General features: G+C 34.8%; 1 protein-coding gene across 3 annotated transcripts; it reads right to left on the bottom strand.

Annotated features, from left to right (window-relative positions):
- Window positions 1–1,065: 1,065 nt before the first annotated feature.
- Window positions 1,066–9,900, bottom strand: LOC117622357 (pyridoxal kinase). Of its 3 annotated transcripts, none has more exons than XM_034353011.1 (13): window positions 9,518–9,892; window positions 9,269–9,383; window positions 7,972–8,065; window positions 7,715–7,819; window positions 6,892–6,975; window positions 6,060–6,133; window positions 5,689–5,753; window positions 5,432–5,495; window positions 4,315–4,380; window positions 3,802–3,858; window positions 2,571–2,615; window positions 2,420–2,473; window positions 1,066–1,466 (listed from the first exon to the last, which is right to left on the bottom strand). In XM_034353011.1, the coding sequence occupies exons 1-13, from the start codon at window positions 9,583–9,585 to the stop codon at window positions 1,326–1,328; spliced, it is 1,032 nt and encodes a 343-aa protein (XP_034208902.1). In that variant the 5' UTR covers window positions 9,586–9,892; the 3' UTR covers window positions 1,066–1,325. The 3 variants fall into 3 exon arrangements, with proteins under 3 accessions (XP_034208902.1, XP_034208901.1, XP_034208900.1); XM_034353010.1 differs by having other exon boundaries at window positions 9,269–9,387; window positions 9,518–9,891; XM_034353009.1 differs by lacking the exon at window positions 7,972–8,065 and having other exon boundaries at window positions 9,269–9,387; window positions 9,518–9,900.
- Between the last annotated feature and the right edge of the window lie 8,178 nt (window positions 9,901–18,078).

Genomic DNA, 18,078 nt, shown 5'->3' with positions numbered 1-18,078 from the left:
TCATTTCTAAATTAAATTATATCTGCATAAATTATTCTTAAATTGTTATGAATGCAAGAGATAGGGTGGGGAAGAGTTTCTCACACACACACACTATCAAAGTGTCATGCGTGTTCGATCACAATGTAAAATTGACAGTAATAATAATTGGTTATGGTTATGGTTCATTAAAAGAGGGTTCAGGGAGTAATGTTAAAGTCAAGATATTATACATATTTTTTTGGGAGTTTCACTATTATGCCCAATATAGGGGTTCAAATTATATATTAAAAAAATCCTATATAAAATGAACTTTAAAAACACACCCAAAGTCCATTTATAACATAACAAAAAGGCTTCGAACTTTTTATAAATTACAAAACTATCATAGATTTCTTAAAACAAACCCAACTCCAAAATCTCATTAAAAAAATCCAAAACTCTCAACATAATTTAATAATCAAAATTAAATTCAATAAGGCCAGTTATTTTTGTGTGGACTTGTTTATAGAAATTAAATTGTATAGGGTTTATTTATATCACTAATGCTAAGAATATGTATATAATTTAATACCTCTATTTTTTTTAAAATAAGGATATTATAGGTGCACCTTTTTCATCATATTAATACCCAAAAAAATACAGAGTTTTTAAATAATTTTCAAGGCTAAATTGTGGCAATGGTTACTCAATTATACCCCGATTTGTATTTTTTCCCTTAAATTCCAATAATATATTATGATGTCCTCAAATTAGAACATGTATTGTACTAATGCTCCTGAATTTTTTTTCTTAAATTTAGGAGAGAATTAGAAAATTTCTTGCATAAGTTTTAAACAAAAATATTTATAAAAAAAGAAAAGAAAAGAAAAGAAAAATATAACAGATTGGGTTGGTGTTGAAGGGAGATGGCAACCCAATCAAAGTCAGAGCGAGAGAGAGAAGGGTGTCAAAAATCCACTTAAATATGTAAATATAATTTTTCATGTTAATAAAATCCACATGTTTGTGCGTCAAAAGTCACTTAAACGTGGAGTTTACTTTTCACTTCAACTGACTGGCAATTTTTTTTTCCCGCCCAAAAAAAAACAAATTTACCATCCTTAATAAGGATACCCCAAGAGCAGTAAATTTGTCCAAATTGTTGCCCCACCAAAAGTATCAAAACCAGAAGCCCTAACAAGTATGGAACAAAAAAGATGAGCATCTGTCAGTTGGCTGCATCTCTGCCTATATCCATGCGCATATTTCGAAAGAAAAGAAAATGTATCCAACTTTCATGGTGATAGCATTGGGTAACAGTTTTCAAACGATCATGGTAAATTACATATACCATGTCAAACATTTTAAGTGTATCTTTCAGCTCTGAATTTAATTTCGGGGTTACGAATGTCGTTCTGACTTTGGATTAATCGAATCTCTAAACTGCTTGACTTGGGATCATGGCCGGCACTTTTGTAGTCGTTAATTGTCCTCTGTAGAAGGGCCTGTAAGTATTGATTGTAAACACAGAATCAGCCAACCATGGCTCACATAAAGGGATCGGTGATAAGGTTAAACCAGAGACAATAAATCCGTGTAAAAGTTTCTTTTGCCACCAGGTGGAATAAGCAAGGGAAATACATCCAGATTGTACCAACTATTAACCAGCAGGGCCTGCAACTATCATTCTATTCTAGTTGTATTCCCCCACACAGGCCTCCAAAACTTGATCCTTACTAGGGTAAATCAAATTAAATAATGACCAAGTTCAGGTAACTTCACAAAAGAAAAATTGCTACTCATGCTGATAGAGTCCTATAAGTTGGCATGTTATTAGTGGCACACGTGTCATGTTGTTAGATGTATTGGTTATTAGTGGAGAATTATTCAGTGAGTTGGTTTAACTAAGTCTTAGTTTGCAAGTCAGTACAAATACTGATTAGTTGTGCAAAGCAAGACGGCTTGTATTTTGGATTTTGTTACAATAATATCAAGATTGGTTTCCTGTATAAGCATAGAGTTAAGGTTGAGATAGCTGGGTCCTATCACATGCGGAATATATTTTTTTTCTTTCTTTCTAAGCATTGTTAATTTCCATGAGGTATCGATTTATCTAGCTTATCAGGCATATCTTACAACTACCGTGTACATGTCGCGTCTAACACAATACCTAGCAGCAGCCAGCAGGACATGTAATGACACATCATAGAATAAATAATTTCCACTAAAATGTTTCTATAAATATATCGTGAGACACTTTACAAAAATAGTATTCAGAAAATAGACCATAATGCTGTTATGCTCTTTATATATTGATATGTCGTACCTTTATATGTTTTGTACTCCTACTTAGTCCAAGGTGGAATTCAAAAGAACTTTACATCATTCAGAAATACTTATATGAAAGAACACTAGCAATTAAAGAAACAAGAAAAGTGGTGGGGAAGGGACGGAATACCTGCAAGGATGATACAGCAAGCTCAGCTGCCTTGTCCAGGTTGTCAGGATATTTCTGGGTAGAAAGAACAACCATTTATAGATACAGAACTATATTGGAAAGAAGGGCTCAGGAGTTGAATCAAAGCCAAAACATAGTTTAAAGGAATTACATTGCTCCACCCAAGTAGAAGTGCAGTTGTAAGATCTCCTGTTCCCTACAAGTTCATGCACATATTTGTCAATCATACAACTGGTTTTACCATATAAACTAGATAACAACAGGATCAATTGACGCCGGCATATATACATATATACGATTCTTTTTGGTAATCAAATCTTTCAACTTGAAGCTTTAACTATGCTCACCATGCAGCTCAACTTTCAAGTTGATCCAGTATCTCTAACTATTCCATCCATATTGTTTAGAATTAGTATTTTCTTTATACATATTTATGTTATGAATAGAAGAACCTTGACGGAGTACTTGCTTATCAGAGATTTGATAAACAATACAAATTGTGTGGACCACAACATTAAATCCAATTTTTGAATTAGTAAAGAAGGAATCTTATAAAAAGTAAAACTCGCAAGTTTAATGCCAGTGTCAATTGATCTTACCCCAGGGTCCCCAACTACATATCCAAAGCTATTAAATTAGGATAATTAAGTCATCAATCCTATAAGGTAAGGTAAGATAGCAAATCAAATCCATCATGAAGTCAGTATAAACTATGAAGAAGGAATCCCTTGTGTCTTTTTGGTTTTGGCCACATAAATTAATTGTCCCTCCCTGTCTGTTTCTCTCCAAGTAAAACCCCAAAAATCTTGAGTTAATTTAAACATAAATACAGTATGGGAATTGGCACTACGTCTCCAGATTTTTATCCAGTAAAATCAGAATGGGAAAAGTCAAAGAAAAACATGAGTTTCTCCTAAGAGTTCAAAAAAGATGATTAACAATATGCTCTAAACATGAAATCAGCAACCTTTAGAAATCCTTTTTTTCTTCAAATGAGATGCCATCCAGGTGCCCATTAATGAAGTAGTTGACTGGGTATATTTAATTGGAAAGGTAACATTTAACTGACTGCATACAATCCGATTAAGGGATTAGAAAGTCACACTGTAAAAACCATGGATCAGAAAACAAGGCTAATAGGGCAGGTTATGTTCTAATATGCTGTTGTATAATTATAAAGTAACGTCTTCATAAATGGTTCAAACTAGCAAAAAGATAAAATTAGGGGACATAGAACTAACGAACAAAATATATATATATACATTCTAACATCAGTTCATTGCAGTATTCAACAGTACAGTGTAAAGGATATTCCTCTTTGTGTGCTAGTAGAACTATGAATACAGCTTTGCTGATAAAAATTAAAGAGGAAATTTTCATACCGTGAAATATGCAGGAATTTTAGGAATCACAATCTTGAATTGCTCAGGAGACAGACCCTATCACATAATTAAAGTAAAAATTGTGTAAAGCACATTGTCAAAAGAAATCTTGCCACAAACTATAATAAAGTCTAAATTTATTTCATTAGGGAAAAATCATAAAAGGTTTTTGCTTTTGGCAGGAATCATTAAAGGTCAGCACAAAAATTTGTATAAAAAACAGACCATTTAGAAGCTTTTGGCATACAAGAAAAGAATCAAACTTCCCTTTTTTTCTGTGGAAGAATACATAATAAAGGGCACAACAATGTAATATCTAACTAAGCATTCAAATAAGAAGCATAATCTGACAAGTAAAATGTATTCCAGCAATAAAAGTTCCCAAAACAGTGACCACATTTTGAAATTCTAAAAGAACATATATTTTTTTTAAACACTGGAATGACCAACTTTTAAGCCCAACTAAAAAATCCCAAACCGTAAGTGTAATTTAATTCGTAGACAAGAACTCACCTTTTCCTTTTGATGGCTACCAATTAGAAAAAGATTACCATTGATATTTATGCTTGTAAGCACAACCTACAATATATCAAACTAACATTATAATATGAGAGAGAGAGAGAGAGAGAGAGAGAGAGAGAGAGAGAGAGAGAGAGAGGCAACATTAAATAGAACCGCACAAACAAGTTTCCACGTGTACAACAAGCAAAACAGATGTAACATTAAATAGAAACGCACAAACAAGTTTCCACATGTACACCAAGCAAGTACCCTCTAATGAATACCAATTAGGAAAGATTACCATCTATATTTATGCTTGTAGTCACAACCTGAGATAGATCAAATTTACGCATTAAAATATGAAACTGAGAGACAGGCAGGGACAGAGACAGATCTAACATTAACTAGAAGTGCACAATCAAGTAATTCTATATCCCCCAAAATTCGGCTTCAATTTGATTGAAAAAATAATATGATACACAACAAGTGAATATCAGGATCAGTACAGTGAATATTCAGTAAGTAACTATAAAAGATTTACCGTATAAAATGCAGAGGGTAAGGATAAAGGATAATTTAAAACAACAAAGACTCAACAAAGAAAAGGAGAGAATAGAGAAGCAAAGCTGATATTCACTAGGAAAGTTTGTATGGGCCCCTATATTAACTAAGGTACATGAATTAGTTTGGAAATACTAAAACTCTTATATCATTAACAGATTTAATTATTTGCATTGAAATACCAAATGTGCCCACGCATGCTTTGTGATTCTGAATAAATGCTCTACACCAGTATTAACCAGAAATCGAAAGCCTCTTGAAGTGGCAGCACTGGATTTTCTTTATCTCTATCTCTAAACAAATAAAAATAATTCACCTAACCAACTTGCAACTTAATAAGATACCAAATAACAGTGGCTCACTATTGATACAAAAATTTATCCAGAACCCAAAATCCCAAAATGAAAACATAACCAATGAATCAATGATAGTTTTTCAGGATACAGAGATTAGGGAGAGAAACAAAACAAGACCATAACAAAATCTGTCATATTAACACGAATGCAAGCATTTCAGGACCTGTACAGTGAAATATAAAAAAATTAAAAACATTACTAAATAATAGTACCATTGGCGGTCCGGCAGCATGAAGAATGTTACAAGCTTCACGACCATCCTTTTCAGACTCAATCCTGTTACAGCATAAGATTTCACCTGTTATTTGTAAAAAGGACTCAAAAGTAAGGTTTTTAATTTTTACTTGTATAAAGTTTCATTTATTGGCCCTAAATGGGAAAAAAGCAAATGCACCACAAGAAAAACCAGATGCTGTTTAACTACAAGAGGCAATGTTGATTATCATTATACTGTGGCATAAGAAATTACCTCAAGTTAGTCAAGAGTTCTGCCTCAAACTGGTTGGGAGTCAACATTGAAGCTACTGGGACAACCTTATATACAATGCATTACCAGAAATAGCTATTAAATCAATTTCATTATCAAGCTACTATACCAACGTCAATGCTTTTTGTATCAAGAAAATTACAGGAAAGGAAAAAATTCAAGATTAAATTCTTAGGAAAGTCGATTTGTATCCAACACAAACATACAGATGTTGGTTTGACATAAATTCAAGTTTGAGCAGTTGTCAAACTACTAACATGCTAATAATTAAAAATCTTCTCCACCCTTGTATATGCAAAGAATATGATAGATATGCTTCCATGATGCACCCATAGACAAGTCATATTGCTTACCTTCTCTCGATATACTGATACCAATTCTGGAGGGACATAGAGCTTCCCTTCATCACCCATCACTGGATCACAGACTGGGCAAGGAAAGGATAGCAAGAATTATATCATAACAAAGATGAAAAATGCATATGACCCAAAAATACATTAGTTTATTTTTTTCTATAGAGAAGAAGATGAACAATCACATTCCATGGAGCCACAAATCTGCAGAATTCAACTGTTGCCCTCATACTCAAAATGATCATGACAGATTGCAAGGCATCCACTCATGAGTGAAAGAACAAAAAGGGCTTACTCTATGCCATATGTTCCACAACTCTGCTTTCCAAATATATTCCTATTATGTCCCTCTCTTGACATGATGGTTACTACAATTTTTAAGCCAATAACTTTAATATACAAGATAAGTTTGTAAGATCTCAAAATTCACTAGTAAACTGACTTAATAAATCTTATCAAAGTCAGCAAGAAGAATTTATCTTTATGGCCCCATTAAAAAAAAAAATTACATTTTCGTTCTAGCAACATTGTTACAACAGAATCTTGAATTTTTACAATTTTAGCAATGTTCTAATTAAAACATATGGCCATGCACCAGTTATTTTGCATTCTTGCATCTTATAACATGTACGACCAAGCAAAGCAAATAATAATCCATATGTATCAAGTTAACCAAACAGATACAACAACGAAAGTGTGAAGGAGAAGCGCTAGTAAGTTAGATTAACATTTTCAGGTGCCCCAACAAAATAAAAATACCGCAGCTATACAAAGGATTAGTATACATATTTGATGATGGCAAGGACTTCTGAGATATTCATGATCCACTCACCATATTTAAGTTTTGGGTTTACAGAGCGAAGTTTATTGACAACCTCCAATACAGTGCTCAAAAACGAAACTGAACCAATATAACCTGCACAAAAATCAACTAGATCAAAGCCACATACACTTCAAAGGAAAGTAAAGGTAGTACTATAAGAAGATATCAAAGATTTTACGATGCTTTCCCCAATTTAAAGTTTTTATTTTATTTTATAGAAGTGTTTTAAATAAAATGTAACCTCTTTCCATCGTCAACTCAGAGGTCAGAACAGTTGCATAAGCCCTCCCAAACAAGGAAATCACACCAATAACTGTTTTGAAGTCTCCAAAGCATATTTTAATGCAGAAGATGGGGAAAAGACAAGACAGGACAGAGAAGTTGAATCTGATTAACTTCATGACAATGGCATCAAATTTTTTTTTTCTTTTCTAAAAATACAACCAAAAAAATCAAAGAACCAAAGAAAGAATGAGGCTAAGTGAACTGGTGACAATAGAAAGGTATAAAAGGAATTATTGGCTGCTTTATTTCATTAATATCTATAAGAATGATTTCTTTCAGACTTTTGGAAAGCGTGTTTTATGTAATTTTAATCTGTGTGATATAGGTCCAGATCGTGCTATATTCATGCATAGATCTATTGATTTGCTTAGCACCAACATTGCAACCACCAGTCCTATTCCTAAGCATTCAGCTTTACCCTTCTTTATTTTTTCTCTCTTCTTTGTTTCTTCCAATGGCAAAAAGTCAGAATAACACTTTCACTTAATTGTTACCATGTTATACAGGACCAGATCTTCAAAAGCAATCCATGAATAATTTAATATACCTGTTAATAAATGAGTGTAGTATAATAAATCATTTTCTTGAAGGCCTTCTATCAATTCCCATAGCTGTTGTCCATTCAAAACTTGACCCTTAAAAGTTGGGTATCCTGCAAATGTTTTCAGGTATATTGAATCAGGATATTACCTCCATTAAAACTAAGACATCATGCTTGACTTTATACAGGTTCACAGATGGCATCACGCCGCATATCAGGCCTCAAAATTCTGAGACTGTTTGAAGGAAGTAGAAGCAGCTTGCCTGTGTGGTTTGAGAACTGGACTGAATTAATTGGATCCACATCATAGCCTAATAGTTGCAAGGGAAATACAGCTGACTTATTCCCCACATATCCCTAACCATAAGTAAAAGACCACGAATGATGTAAGGTTAAAACATAATCTACAAAGTACAGGTAGATATCCCTGACCCACTCTCAAATCATATTCATATTTACTTATGGAAACAACAAGGCCCAACTTAAATTAGGACCAGGAAAGATGCACAGGGCAGGCAATTATGGCTCATAGACTTCAAGGAAGGTGAGAAAATAAGGGAAGGGACACGATACAGACAAATTTGGAATTTGGAATCACGTAATCATTATATTTCAGGACATGTCAAGGGCAGAACTTGGTGGCACGAAACAGACAAATTGCCTGTATCATTAGCAAAAGAAGGAAAATGAGGTGATGTCATGTCCCTTCCCAGAAAACCACAACAAAGAGAAAATATATGGATGTTAGGTCTAATAATGGCTCATATCTGTTCAAAAATATAGGTACTAGCGCAATAATTTATACGTCACATACATATAGCTTTCATATGGACTAAAGGCCAATTCAAAAAACACAGCAAATCTGTTGAGAGTAATATAGACGTTTCCTTAATTGAGTAGATAAGTAATTACATTTAGAATGTGGTTAAATGAATTGAGAGTCAAAGAGATAAAGATGGATTAATTGTAATTTAGGTTCACATATTAGCATTTAATTTGGGGGATGAACATTAGAAGGAGGACCTGTGTTTCTTCAGTTGTATCAAGCAGTATGAAAGTTTGATATGAGAATAAGAGTTTATGGCAGTTTTGGTTCTTCTCTTGAAACGTTGTTGTTGGACTTTTACCTGCCTCAAAATCTAGTAAGCTATTTAGAACACGGGACAGACCGTATAACGTATTTTTGCTTACTTATGAGAAATCCAACAACTCCAATTTGGGGTAGACATATTATCCATAGTTCATCACAATCTAATATGCCATACAAATCCTAAATAAGTTTCGCACACACACAAAATGTGTATTTGTTTTCACTAACTTTACCTTGAAGTACCAGTCAAATAAGCACACAATTTATCATTCCATTATCACACAAATACCATTAATGCCATAAAAAAATCACATGCGAGATATCAAATTCAATAATGGAATTCATTCATACAGAAAGGATACATTCAATGTTTTAACTTTTAGAGGAAATTTAAGATTCAAGTTTGGCATTTTTTTTTTTTTTTCCCTTCAGTTTTCTCAGTGACCAAACACAAAAAAAACCGCCAATACCTGGACTGTATGAGATTGAATACTCAGAACTCGACCAGTCTCGGAGGGCAGAACCAAGGAAAGGATCGGAGGAGCCATTTCCGAATTTCTCAAGCTTCGCGAGCTTCCCGACCTTCTTCCTTGCCATCCAATAAAAAGAAAACACACACCCAAAAACAAAAAAAACAAAAAAAGGTCAAACTCAAAGACAAACAGAAATTAGAATGCAAATTCTCAGAAAACTGAAGATTTTCCGAGATAATACTTTACCGGAAAATGTGATTTTCTCGGGAAATTGTCAATCGGAAATGGCTTGCGAGCTCAGACTGAAACAACATAAAGAGCAGCGAAGAAGATTGTGAAATCTAGTGACGGTATTTATAAGGCGGGCAGAGTGACGTGGACTTTTGTTGAAAGTACGGAACTGCCACTGGTCAGATTTGGGTTTTGTGGGATAAGAGGTGCATGTTTTGTGGATGGAGATGCAGAGTCTAATATGGTAAATTCGATGCATGTGGAAGACGACTGTGAGGTGTAGCAGTACCGTTGCGTTGACAGGTCGAAAAATGCTTGTTGAGAAAGCGGACAAAGATTGGAGAGAAATTCGGGATACGTTTCAGCGTTGTCAGTGGGAAAGAGTATTAAAATACAGAGGGAAAGCTAGCAAGAAGAAAAGAATAGGGGGAGGAAAATTGAAGGGATTTCTGAAAGATGTATTTTCATTAACATCTCGTGAGGTTTTTGATATTTTCATAAATTTTCTTAACGTTTTGAAAACTTTTCTAAGCCTCTTTGAAGTTCTAAATTGTTTTCATAAAAGTTATATATTTTGTTTATTTCCTGTTTAAATTGCTAATGTCATAAATAAAAAATTCTTCTAATAACAAGGCAACTTTGAAGATTAAATTGTACATATACTCCTGAGGTCTAATCATTGAGATTAAAAAATGTAAGTGACGAACCATAGTCCAAGCGATTTTTAATTTTTTTAAGCCCAAAATACATATAGCACACCACATCACCAAGTCAAAATAAAGCAAAACTCAATTATACCCTTCAACCGAACAACCCACTCAAGTTAAAATATATTTTTAAAAACAAAACTCAATTATACCCTTTCTAACATATTCTCTCTCTTCTACCGAACAACCCACTCAAGTCAAAATAATTTGTTTTTTCTTCTCCTTTTGGCATTATGGATGCCAAAGCTCAAACCCCAATTCAATTTCTAGGTTGAACATGCGTTGGGCTTATCCAAAAAAAAAAAAATAAAACAACTTCTTAACACTCATAAGTAATGAAGTTTTTTGTTCAGTTGAAGTGAATGTTTCACTCATAGTTAGGTGTATTTTTGTTGTTGTTATAAATGATTCATTTATACCGTTGAGTTTTTTATCCTTTTAGTAGGTTTGTACATAAAGTAAATTTAACCCACTCTATTTTGAAATTTAGCCCACCCTTCTTAATATTTGTCAACATGATGTGCGGAATCAGTAAAGTGTCTATTTACGAATTGTCCTTTTGCTATTTCTATATGGAATTGTGCTGTTAATCATTGTCCTTCTTCGGTGGGATTTAATGTTTTTAAAAAAAATTGGCTTGCAACTTGCTCTTCCTCTACTTTGGGAATTTCAAATGTGTCCTTTGTTGGCAAATTTGGAAGGCTGATAGCAACTTCATATTTTGCCAATTACATCTTCATTCTGCAAAACTTTCTTTCAGTTGCTTCCGGTACGGCATTAATGATATATATATTTTATAAAAAATTAAGAGTATGAACTTTTATTTTCACCAATTTCCTCCTTGCCATCTAAATCGTCAACATTTCATTCAATTTGTCGTTAAATATGAGGGTAAGTTGGTCAATTTGTATATTAAAAATAACTAAATACTGAAAAATAAAATAACATTAAATATAAAATACAAAAAATAAAAGACGGGACTTTTACTTGCCTCAAAATCTAGTAAGCTATTTAGAACACAGGACAGACCATATAACGTATTTTTGCTTACTTATGAGAAATCCAAAAACTCCAGTTTGGGGTAGACATATTATCCATACTTCATCACAATCTATCATTCCATTATCTTGAATAAGTTTCGCACACACGCAAAATGTGTATTTGTATTCACTAACTTTACCTGGAAGTACTAGTCAAATGAGCACGCAATTTATCATTCCATTATCACACAAATATCATTAATGCCATAAAAAATCACATGCGAGATATAAATTCAATACTGGAATTCATTCATACAGAAAGGATACATTCAATATTAAATTTGGAAAATCTGCATGTTTTCCCTGAACTTTAGTGAAATGAGGTTGATACTTGAGTGCCGTTTTCTCCTTCCTATTATTACATCCATGAGTCAAGAACACAATTTCTATCATATATTTATAGATGTTTTAATTGAACCATATAAATATTCAAGTTCGCCCAACAAATTTCATATAGAGAGGCTGCCCAAGACGAAGTAATTGAGGTTAAATTTGTTTTATACAATTTTGTTTGCCATAAATAATTAAGACAATAATGTGCAAGACATTTTTGTTGGTTGAACTTGAGATTTACAGGGTTTAAATAGAAACCTATATATTCGTTGTCTTTATCAGTTGACTTGGCTGCTATATATTGAGAGTTTGAGAGGCCTTAAAATGAGCGTTTTCATCGATTTTAACTAAGAATTGACAAGATAACTTCAACTCAATGCACATGATTGGAAAACTAATTCGATTATGTTTGTTTTTTAGTATGCACAGCTTTCTCATAGACTTTTCTTTAATCAATGGTCCCTCGACTTTGATGTTTCTGGGAGAAAAATATATTGGAATTACGTACTGAAATGAAATTGATGGAAAGTGAGAAGTTACTATTTGCGTGACATAGGGGTTCAGAAGTGTCCCACCTGAATGCTTAACACTATGTCACATGGTATATCGTAGGTAATAAGCTTCAACAAATGTAGCCTCTCCGAATAGAAAGATACTAAGAAAGGTTTTTGTCATGAATGGTCCTTGAATTTTTCAAAAGTCCTCATTTGAATTCTCAAACTTTCGAATCAATCAATGTGATTCTTAACCCTCTGTTTGGATGAAAAAATTGAAACCCTGAAAAACAAAGGAAAAAAATTTCATATATTGCTCAACAAGGCTATGTACTCTCCTTGATGAAACCTTAATGTGAAACCTTGAATGGAAAGTAGATGAGTTCGTTGAGCAAAAATTTGAGTTCTAGGACTAAATTGAGCTATATTTTGATGAAATAAGTTGGTCATGTTATGATACGCGATTAGCTTTAACAAAGTTTTGTTGGAATGCAACAACAAAGACCAAATTGATGTGAGACCAAAATATAAAGGACCTATTGATTGATTTGAACGTTTGAGGGACTAAAATAAGAACTTTTAAAATAGAGTAACTAGCTATAATAAAAATCTGTGCTGAGAAACTTGTTTCATTGTTTGACGAGATTGTCATGCCAACGTATTATCGTCACAACAAGAGAGAAGACTTCCCCTGCTTCTTGATGCCAAAGCCAGCTATCCGTAGGTTACTGCAATGGGGACCCAATTAGTTGAGTCCATGTTCCAGAGAGACTGGAACACATGCCTCATATAGAATCCAGCAAAATATTCTTGCTTGATATGTTTTTGGTGTACAATTTTTTCCAACTCCCTATTCCATTTGTTTGGCTGGTCATCTTCAAGTCCAAAGCTGATCACGAGCCTTCCACCGAAAAGCCCAACCTATCGCAAATGTTGATTAATTGTCCTATAAATTATAATTTTGTTGTATTTTGAGTGTACGTTCACTATTTTATTTTTTTTGTTGAGGAATCACTAATCTTTACATTAAAACAGAGCACTGCGAGTGAAGTATTACTGAATGCTTGACAGGGTTGGGCTAATAGCAACATGAAGCAGACTCAAATGAAAAGCAGCGCATGTCCTGATCAGGCAGTGAAACCATCAAGAGCAAGCAATTCACCACATGTTGTCATATGTAATGGCTTTGACAAATGCAGCCTCTGAGTTGATGAAAGGAGCTCAGAAACTTTCTTCATTGTTGGACGAGACTGCGGACTGGGATTCAAGGATGCAAACGCGATGTTCAAAAGAGAGACCACCTCCCCTGCTTCTTGTTTTGTGGGTGGGGAGATGCGTTGGTCTAGAAGATCCGAAATTGGCATTTTAAGTTCCTGGTCCTCCTTAATTCTCCTGCTGGCGTGTGGCTTAGTTTTGTATTACTGTTTTTGGGTTTTCTGCTTTTGTTTTGTTTCGTTTTGTTTTGTTTTTTTTTCTACCTGGCTCTCTGGTAGCTTCTTCCTATGTTGCTACTGTGCTATTGTATTTCTCTTGCCCTTTTTGTGGGGTAAAAGCCAAAGAATTCCTTATTTGGCAGCAGTCTCTTTTGTGGGTAAGTATTGGAAAGTTTCTTTGCAAACTTTCTCTTCTTCTTCCTTAAGAGTAAACCATCATATTTTTCATCTTTGAGTTTTTCAAATTGATTTTTCAAAAATTGCATTTGAAATATGAAATCTGTATCTAGCTAGATCAAACACTCTCTCATATATATCTAGGTCTGATTCAAGATTGATTTCTTCAAAAGTATGACGTCTTGAAGAAATTGGTCATTTTCCTTTGAATCCAACTTTTGGTTTCTATCTGAGTTTGAGCTGGCTAGCTGGTGTCATGGGATGAAAGAGCTGAAGAAGGAGTTGTCATTGCCATGAAGGACTAAGCTGCTGGTTTTGCTAAGTTGGAGAAGAAGATTGCACAAAGGATGTATAGTTTATCTTCTTAAATAGATCTAGGATTTCTTGAGCTTGCTTGTGTTCCTTTGTAAAAATCTTCTTTGCTTAGTGGATTGCCTGGTCGGTTGATGACCCCTAATTTTTCCCAGTGGTGGGTTTCTGAGTGAACAATTTCTGGTTTGCAGGTTTGTTATTTTCTGGGTTTATGTTCTTGATACTTGACTAGTCATCGCATGATGTTCATGCATTTTTGGGTTTGTGTTCTTGCGGTTGACTAGTCATCACTATCTGCTGTGCGTTTTTTTATTTTTTGTTATGATGTGTTCTTGATAGTTTACTAGTCATCGCATGATGTTCATGCATTTCTGGGTTTGTGTTCTTGCGGTTGACTAGTCATCACTATCTGTTGTGTGCTGTTTATTTGATTATGATATTTTCACACACTTTCACCATAGTTGTTGCTTGCACAGGGGATGCCTAGATTGACGGGTCCTTCTAAGTGCTGTGGTTGTCGCTAGTAATCTTCTAAGCTTGCATGTGCAGATTGTTATGCTCTGTGTGTGTGCTCTTCGTTATAGTTTCTTATGACTAGCAGTTGACTAGTCATAAGTATATTTGGTCAAGGATTAAAGTGTGTGAAGATCACTGTATCTATTTGAATATCATTTAAATTTAACCCTCATCACCTGTGTACCAATTTCATTAAGCCATGGAGGACCCTTTTCAAGCCAAACGTCTATGGACATACTACCTAAAACAAACTTAGCAAGTCTATCAGCCACAGTATTACACAATTTGGGAACAAAGACAAAAGAAAGAGAATCAAAATTTATAGATAACATGTGTGACAGGACCGGCGCTGAATTCCTAGGAATCAGCGATGAATCCTGTAAATTATCCGACATCAATTTGATGTCGGGCTACTTGCTAAGAGGGATGAGACTTTCTACCGAAATTTCAGCAGAGTCTCCCATAAAAACAGACATTTCCCAATTTTTTTAAACCTATTAAAACATAATTGAATAGTCCCAACGGCAGCATGCACAATGTAATAGCACACAATTACATAATAGGCCTCCGGCCTTACATCTCACCCTAGTATGGGCGATAATAGAGCATTCTAAAGTGTTTCAGTTTACAAATGAAAACGAAATTCAACGAGAATAGAAACAAGTAAGTGTTTGCCTTACTAAAAGTCGAGGCTTGGAAGTTCGGGTCTCGGCTTGGCCTTTTGATTCAAGTCTATCTACTACTTGGGGAGGCGTTGTTCACCCGTTTTGTGTTTGGTCCTGTGACAGAAGGGTAAAGTTCCCCATTGCCTTGAAAACCATTGATTGGTCAACAAGTCAACTTTCTTTAGTGTGAGCGTGCCACTGTTAGTAATAAAAATTCTAGCAGACTTCTTAAAAATAGATAACTTGGGCCCCAAGTTACTGATTTTTAAACAAGTAATTATGAATTTGGGTGAGGAATATCTCCCAAGTAAGTTCTTTTCTTGCCTCAGACGGGTGAGAACTTTACAATTTTTCACAGTACAAAACTGGTAGTTGTGGCCAGAAGAAATGATAAGATGGTAAACTGTTTTAGGCAGAAGTGCCCTTTACAAAACTTAAAAGGGAAAGATCAACTCCAGAAAGACAAAAAAATCCCTAGACTTCCATTTATGCCTGGATAGAAACTTCTGATCGAGCTAGACTGGGTCAACATATGCTGGACTGAGCTATCAACAACTTCAACTACTGAACCTCAGCTGTAAATCGATACCAACGTTCGAGTATGGCAGAGCTTTAATCTATTTCAAGCCTTGGAAGGCTTTTTGAACTGGCCGAATTGCTGCCTCTTCAGTCTGAAAGGGGCAGAAGTGGCTGGACTTGAGGATTACTGAGCTAGAACTGCACTGTGATGCCTGATCAGGACTCTCCATAAATTTGTTGAGGTTTTCATATTTGTAAAAATCCAAACTCTGCTTGTTTTGGCTTTTGCAGAACCAAACTTGTAACAAGAGAAATCTCGTTTTGAATGACTTATTTCTCTAAGTCTGAGCTGGAAGTTTTGATTTATGGCTGGTTTCTTTTGTTGCTCGAATGAGTTTTTGGTTGCTTCAGTTTGTTTGAAGATTCTCAGAGATCAAGTGATTGTTTTAAGTTTTTGTCTTTGGTTGATTTTTGGTTGTTTTATTTGATGATCGAGTCCTTTAAACCTGTTCACCCTCTCTTATATTTATAAGAAATGTTTTTGGAGTGGGGCTTTTAATAATGGGCGGCAGAAATTTAAAAGATCTTTCATTTTAAAATGAAAAGAAGAAAGGGTTTTCATCAATTCTGGCCGATAAGTCCTCAATGGTCAGTTTTTAAGACAATCATTTCCTTATTTTTCTTGAAAGAGAACCTAACCCCTCTTGAATTCCAACTGCCCTCTGTGAGAGTTCAAACTGTGATGGTTAGTTTGATTTTCCATTTTGAACAACTCCCTGTTTCATGCTTATCTTTTTTAGAAAAGATAAACTTCGTATCTTCTGAAAGATGGTGCCTTCTCTGGAGTAGAAACAATATTTCTGATTTATAAAAAGGGTTTTGATCTTTTAGCCCCAGAGTTTCAGAGAAGTCTCTTGCAAATGACATGCTCCCATTTAATTCCCAATCAACTCCTTTGCAGAAATTGTTGACTTTCTAAATCGGGTAGTCATGTGGGTTCTGAGAATAGTCTTTCCAATCTTGTTGACTATGCATTCTGGGTTTTTTGAGATCAGTAGTGAGTCAGAAGCTGGGCCCCATTTAATTTCCATTTCTTATTTTTGATCTGCTTCAGTGGTTGATTGCCATTTAATCTTGCCGTTTCTACAACTTTGCCATTTTTGCAAAAGAGATGGGCCTTCTGATTTGGTTCTATGGTCTTTCTTTATTTTTGAATCACAGTCCAGTCCTCAGTTTTTTTTCCATTTTGTGGCCCTTTTGTGAGAAGTGGGACCTGCATAGGCCAACTAAATGGGTTGGCTTGCGATTTCTTTTAGGCCCAATAGGTGCAAAACAAAAAACTTGTGAGTGGACAAAAATAAAGTTTTTTTACATTTGAAAATAACATATAATAACCCCACCAATTAGAAAACGATGCTGAAAACGACATGCATTCAAAACCAACGTAGATATATATAAGTATGACCACTACCAAACTTGTATCGGGGAAACAATCCAACCAGGAGATTGTTTGACTAGACCACATGGAAGAATCCTCAATTGACCATGTGGCTAAGGAACGAGCCGTCCAACAGGGGGACTAAGCTCACCAGCACGAAAATCCTCAATACTCGTACACATACACAAGTCCTATGCCGGCAGACTAACACCGCTAAAGGTCTACAAAACACCCCATCAAGGGTGCTCGGGTTCCAATATATCCAAGTATCACATATCACCACGTTTCCAATCCAAATATTCAAGAGCCAGGAAGGTATATAGAGTAGTGCTAATAGCACTCTAAACTGACATAAACCACAACCCACTCTCATTGCACAACCTCTTACCAACAACCCCATGTACCCAACACATATCCCAATATAGATAGTATCTCTGAAAATAGCATTTAACAATACAAGATAATCACAATGCACAAATATCCAAATATACTTTTAATACTTTCATAAAAATATTATATTTCAACATTTAAATGTAACAACTCATAAATCAAATAACTTATTCTGCAAATTGTTCCATCCTTGAAAATAATGATTATTATTTAAAACATAACCCACTCACAGATAATCCAATGCCGCTTGACCCTGAGAGGGTCTTGCCTGTTGAATACGCTGGGCTAGAATACACTAGATTAATTAAAATACTTCGGATGAGAACTTAAAAATAAATTCCTTGATTTCCTGGGATTCCAAGTGTGTGAACGACAATTGAGGAGTTCCTGAGGTCCAACTATGTATTTCGAATGGTGGAATAACCTCAGAAGACGCTCGGTCAACCGAGTGGCCAAACTTCCCAAATTCGGTAAACCAAGCTTGCGGGGCCCAGACCCTTGATTTCCAATCCGAAAGTTCCTACGGGTTCAACAAATTTTACTAAACACTTC

The sequence above is a fragment of the Prunus dulcis genome, chromosome 3 (genome assembly GCF_902201215.1).
Source record: "Prunus dulcis chromosome 3, ALMONDv2, whole genome shotgun sequence".
Taxonomy (NCBI): domain Eukaryota; kingdom Viridiplantae; phylum Streptophyta; class Magnoliopsida; order Rosales; family Rosaceae; genus Prunus; species Prunus dulcis.
Note: the sequence above shows the minus strand (reverse complement) of the source record. Positions and strands in the feature narration are given on the sequence as shown.